Below are 5,697 nucleotides of genomic sequence, written 5' to 3'. Positions count from 1 at the left end.
CCCGACCCTGGCAGCACGTCCCTGGCAGCCTGAGTGTAGGCATACCCACCCCCTCGGTGGTGCGGGCGCTGTAAGTGTTTGCTCAGTAGCGTGATAGCGGCAGCGGCTGCCGCTCTATTTCATTATTTCCGTATTGATTTGTGCGCGGCGGGCTGTTGTCCCGGCGACGGTGTGTCCGTTGAGCGCGCGTGAAGCGTGAGTCCTTGAGTGTCCCTTCAGAGTCGGCCAGAACTCTCCCTGGAAAAAATAATGTAACCTTCTGCTGTTTAAAAGCAGGCTGGGGTATTTGTGGAGTTTTTGTATCCCAGTGTCCTCTGCAGCATTGAGCTTTTCATGATGTCAGTAGAGCTGACAAGGTGGTGTTGCTCTATGGTTGTTTGAGTCTGTTCAGTATTTATTTGTGAGCCATTAGTCTTAGCTGCTTTAGCATTTTAATTTTAATGAACATATCATTATCATATGTAAATATATATCTGTAAGAAGTAACACAGAGTAACCACGATAAGTTTCCCTTCTGAAATGTGCTGTCTGAAACATAAGTTCTGGATGGAAATTCAAAGGAAGGTTTTCCGCGTTCATGAGTAGATCGAACTGTAAATGGTAAATGGACTGCATTTATATAGCGCTTTTATCCAAAGCGCTTTACAATTGATGCCTCTCATTCGCCAGAGCAGTTAGGGGTTAGGTGTCTTGCTCAAGGACACTTCGACATGCCCAGGGCGGGGTTTGAACCGGCAACCCTCCGACTGCCAGACATTCGGTCTTACCTCCTGAGCTATGTCGTCCTTGGACGTCCACTGACCATTCCAGTCCCTCCCGGGGGGGGGGGGGGGCGATGGGTATTGGCGGTGGCGGAGGGGAGGGGAGGGGAGGGGGGGGGGGGGTCTAGCTGCATTTACAGTGCGTCTCTTTCCAAAAACAGCCCTGTCATATTTGTTCAGCATCCCGCTGCGCTTGTGTTCTTCTCTGTGTCCTTGCTCAGTTCATTTTTCTCTCTGGTCTTTTCCTGCTCAGTGTTAATGTCCCTGCAGGCAGCGCTGCGTTCGGGGTTCGGCCTGCTTCAGCCGAACCGCTGTTCTGCTGCAAATTCGCGAAGATGAACAAGGAGAAGAGTCTGAGTGCGTTCATCGATAGGTGCACTCGTACGTCTCTTTACATTGCAATTGTCGACACAGAGGTTGCTGAATTCTTGGATGAAACCCCACCCCTCTTAACGACGGACAGCTTGGCGCTTTGAGTTTAGCAGCTTTGAGAAAGGTATGAACCGCGGCACTGTCTGACGTGGTCGGGCTACGGGGCGTGTGAACCAGTCTGGATGAAGCACGCAAAGGCCTTTAGTCTGTCAATCACTCTGCCCTGTTCTGGACGGGCCGCTCTTCCATAAGACCCCAAAGCCTTGTGGAGCAGTGTCTCTGCACTCTCCCCCTAAATCCGGTGTCCTTCGCGTGGTTTTAACGTGGGTTTGGGGGCACGTTGAGCAAGCTGTACTCAGGCCACATTACAGAACCTAAAAGCTGCGTTGGCTGGAAACACAGTGGTTCGTGAGCAGCTCAGCCCTGCGGGGTTTTGTGACATATGATGGTGATGCACTTCCTGGTTCCTTTGTGCTGATAATTACCGTGTTCAGCACTGGAATTACTGTCCTGTGCACACGCCGGGGGTGGGGGGGTTGGGGGCGGGGAGGGGAGGGGGGGGCAGGCCTTTAGGAACCGGGCCAGCTCGTGTCCCGGCAACAGCTTCGCCCAAACGATCGTTAAGCTCCTCCCAGACGATGGAGCAGCCGGAGTTTTATTTATTTATTTCTTTTTCCCAGGGCCTCAGCCGCGGTGTTAACGTGTTCACCGGCGGTTAGTATGCGTGAGAGGGAGTCTTGCTTGGAAACAGTGGCTGTAATCGCTGAGGTGCACTCTGGGAAACGGCGCCTGGAGAAAGCTCACGTGAGCGCACGCGCCCCTCTCTCCAGCACACGGGCGGTTTTGGCGTTTCTCTCCTGGATGGAGGGGGTTTTTTGTGAGGGGGGGGGCTGTATTGCTCTGGTGGGACATTCAGAGCCTCTCTCAAACTGCTCGCTTGAGCTTTCTCTCACAGAGCTGCAGGCTGTGGCTGACAGGCTGCTGGGAGGACCGCTCTCTTTCGAGCGCGTCTCCGTCCCGACCCAGGAGTGCTCCACCGTGCCCCCCCCCCCCCCCCAGCGCTGGGGCCCTTGCGCGTAACGGGCTACCTCCCGTCAGAGTGCAGGAGCTTGTTAGCGCTTTCTCTGGGAGTTTGGGACAATAATGCTGCCGGGGGGGGGGGGGCAGCTCTGAAAAATCTGCCACAAACTCCGCCTGAGTCTCCTAGCTCACTCGTCCTCGCCCAAAAGAGACGTTTCTGTGCAAAAGCTTTGTTGTTTTAAAGTTTTTCACCTTTGAAGGTCAGAAGCGCTTCAGGATGCATGTCTGTTATTTAATGCACTGTATGAATCTGCTTTACACAAAATGTGCAGATGCACAGATTATGGTCTGGGATGGCCTCAGGGATGAATGATGCGCACTTTGAGTGTGCTCATCATCTTCAGCTGCATTGTTTTGAGCATCCGATCTGTTGGAAGAGAGCAGGGCTGCCCAACCCTGCTCCTGGAGATCTACCAGGAACAGGGTTGGGCAGCCCTGCTCTAGCTGTTGAATGAGGTGTGCTTTGTTAGGGTTGGAATGAAAACCTAAAGGACAGTAGATCTCTAGCTGTTGAATGAGGTGTGCTTTGTTAGGGTTGGAATGAAAACCTGAAGGACAGTAGATCTCTAGCTGTTGAATGAGGTGTGCTTTGTTAGGGTTGGAATGAAAACCTGAAGGACAGTAGATCTCTAGCTGTTGAATGAGATGTGCTTTGTTAGGGTTGGAATGAAAGCCTAAAGGACAGTATATCTCTAGCTGTTGAATGAGGTGTGCTTTGTTAGGGTTGGAATGAAAACCTAAAGGACAGTAGATCTCTAGCTGTTGAATGAGGTGTGCTTTGTTAGGGTTGGAATGAAAACCTGAAGGACAGTAGATCTCTAGCTGTTGAATGAGATGTGCTTTGTTAGGGTTGGAATGAAAGCCTAAAGGACAGTAGATCTCTAGCTGTTGAATGAGGTGTGCTTTGTTAGGGTTGGAGTGAAAACCTACAGGACAGTAGATCTCTAGCTTTTGAATGAGGTGTGCTTTGTTAGGGTTGGAATGAAAACCTAAAGGACAGTAGATCTCTAGATGTTGAATGAGGTGTGCTTTGTCAGGGTTGGAATGAAAACCTGAAGGACAGGGACACTAAAGGTGTGCACCTCAAGGCCTGTACTCCTGCTTTTATCTGTGCCTGATTGGTTAATTAATGCCACTCCCCTGTCCCTGATCAGAGGAGAAGAATGGCAATCAGCTGTTCTGCTGGCCCCCAAGGGTCCCATTTGAGCATCCCTGGTGTAGGGTCTTCTGTTAATGTGAGTGTTTCAGGGACCAGACGGATAATTCAGATGCTTAGTGGCTTTAGCCCGTTTAGCTGCAGTAGGGATCCCCTGTTTGTGCTGATAGAGGCTGTGGCTTTAGCTGCAGTAGGGATCCCCTGTTTGTGCTGATCTGGCTGTGGTTTTAGCTGCAGTAGGGATCCCCTGTTTGTGCTGATGGAGGCTGTGGTTTTAGCTGCAGTAGGGATCCCCTGTTTGTGCTGATGGAGGCTGTGATTTTAGCTGCAGTAGGGATCCCCTGTTTGTGCTGATCTGGCTGTGGCTTTAGCTGCAGTAGGGATCCCCTGTTTGTGCTGATTGAGGCTGTGGCTTTAGCTGCAGTAGGGATCCCCTGTTTGTGCTGATGGAGGCTGTGATTTTAGCTGCAGTAGGGATCCCCTGTTTGTGCTGATCTGGCTGTGGCTTTAGCTGCAGTAGGGATCCCCTGTTTGTGCTGATCTGGCTGTGGCTTTAGCTGCAGTAGGGATCCCCTGTTTGTGCTGATCTGGCTGTGGCTTTAGCTGCAGTAGGGATCCCCTGTTTGTGCTGATGGAGGCTGTGATTTTAGCTGCAGTAGGGATCCCCTGTTTGTGCTGATGGAGGCTGTGGTTTTAGCTGCAGTAGGGATCCCCTGTTTGTGCTGATCTGGCTGTGGCTTTAGCTGCAGTAGGGATTCCCTGTTTGTGCTGATCTGGCTGTGGTTTTAGCTGCAGTAGGGATCCCCTGTTTGTGCTGATCTGGCTGTGGCTTTAGCTGCAGTAGGGATCCCCTGTTTGTGCTGATGGAGGCTGTGGTTTTAGCTGCAGTAGGGATCCCCTGTTTGTGCTGAGGTATTCTGGCTGTGGAAGGACTGACACTGCTGTGTGTGTGAATGTTATTTTCAGACGTGGCGTTTCCACGGGTCACCTTCATTGCTTTCACAGAGGGTTTGGTTGTCTCGGCGCTCTGGTTTCCACGGTTACAGTGGAAGCTGTGGGTTGTCTGAGTGTGTCTTTGTGTGCGTCTGGAAGGGGGAGGGGTTAGTCTGCTGTCTGTCTGTCTGCTCTATTTATAGCACCATCTGGAGGATGGCTTTCTTTCTCTCGCTCCACCATCTTGAACTTCCTGCATGCACGCACACACTCACACTCACACACACACGCATGCACACGCTCGCACGCACACACACACGCACGTGCACACACTCACACATGCACGCACACACACACACACACACTCACACACATATATGCACACACACACACACACACACTTGTGGTGTTACTCAGGTGCATGAGATTAACTGGTAGGTGCCCAAATAAATTACGTATGTAAATGTATAATTTCTGTTTCCTCTGGAACTAAAATAAATGAATAAATGCGTTTGAGGACTCCTCTGAATCCTCCCTTTTTGTCCTCTGTGCAGGACGGCCTGCTGGTGCTGCACTTTGGCCTCGTCCTGCCTCCGGTTCGGCAGCGGTTCTGACGGGCCGTGCGGGTGCGGTGGCCACGGCGATGGCGGTACTGCGGTCCGGACAGCTCCTGGTGCTGAAGAGGAGGATGACATTGTCTGCAGCCAGCTGCTGAAGAGCAGAGCAGACTTTCCATCAGATCCCCTCTGACCTTTTTCCATCACATCCCCCCCCATCAGATCCCCTCTGGCCTTTTCCATCAGATCCCCTCTAGACTTTTTCCCTTGCTACACACAGAGTGCTCCTTTCCTTCACATCTTCAACTCACTGAGTGATTGGTTGTTTTTCCAGAATGATCCAAAAAATCTTTGGTGATCCAAGAAATCTTTACATCCTCTTGTCGTGTTTATTATAGTTTTTCCTGGTTTTGACTTGACGCTCATTAAAATAATTTTAGCTAAATCATTCATCATTCTAAAATGCTAATTTCCTAATGAAGATATTCCATTAATTTTTCATATGTTTTAATTGTGTTCTTGTCGTAAGTGCTTGGGAGTTAATAGAAAATGGAGGGATGTTGGTTATGTTTTCATAGCAAGAAATAATTTGTGATATTTATTTGTCTGTTTGTTTTCTTAACTGTGTTTCACCATTTATATTTTCCATTAATTTCATGATCTTTCAGTTTGTATGATTTTAATGCACAGGTTGTAAGTCAAGGCTATTCTTGTTGATGAAATTGTAACAGGGTTCCTTATGACTGCAGTTTTCATTGAGAAAGATGATAAATTCAGGGAATGTTAATTGCTCGTACCAATAAAACATGCAGATTCTGATTGTTTTGCTGCTATTGAA

The 5,697-nt window shown here is 49.7% G+C and overlaps 1 protein-coding gene across 1 annotated transcript in view; it reads left to right on the top strand.

The window, feature by feature from the left end:
- Positions 1-5,697, top strand: part of pcgf6 (polycomb group ring finger 6) — a 27,034-nt gene extending 21,337 nt beyond the window's left edge. Inside the window, exon 10 of the mRNA XM_064317092.1 lies at positions 4,857-5,697. Within this exon, the coding sequence (XP_064173162.1) occupies positions 4,857-4,916 (60 nt within the window). The 3' untranslated portion in view covers positions 4,917-5,697. The remainder of the gene's footprint in view (positions 1-4,856) is intronic.

The sequence above is a fragment of the Anguilla rostrata genome, chromosome 18, assembly GCF_018555375.3.
Source record: "Anguilla rostrata isolate EN2019 chromosome 18, ASM1855537v3, whole genome shotgun sequence".
Lineage (NCBI taxonomy): Eukaryota > Metazoa > Chordata > Actinopteri > Anguilliformes > Anguillidae > Anguilla > Anguilla rostrata.
The sequence above is the reverse complement of the archived record's forward strand: the minus strand, read 5'-3'. Positions and strand labels throughout refer to the sequence as shown.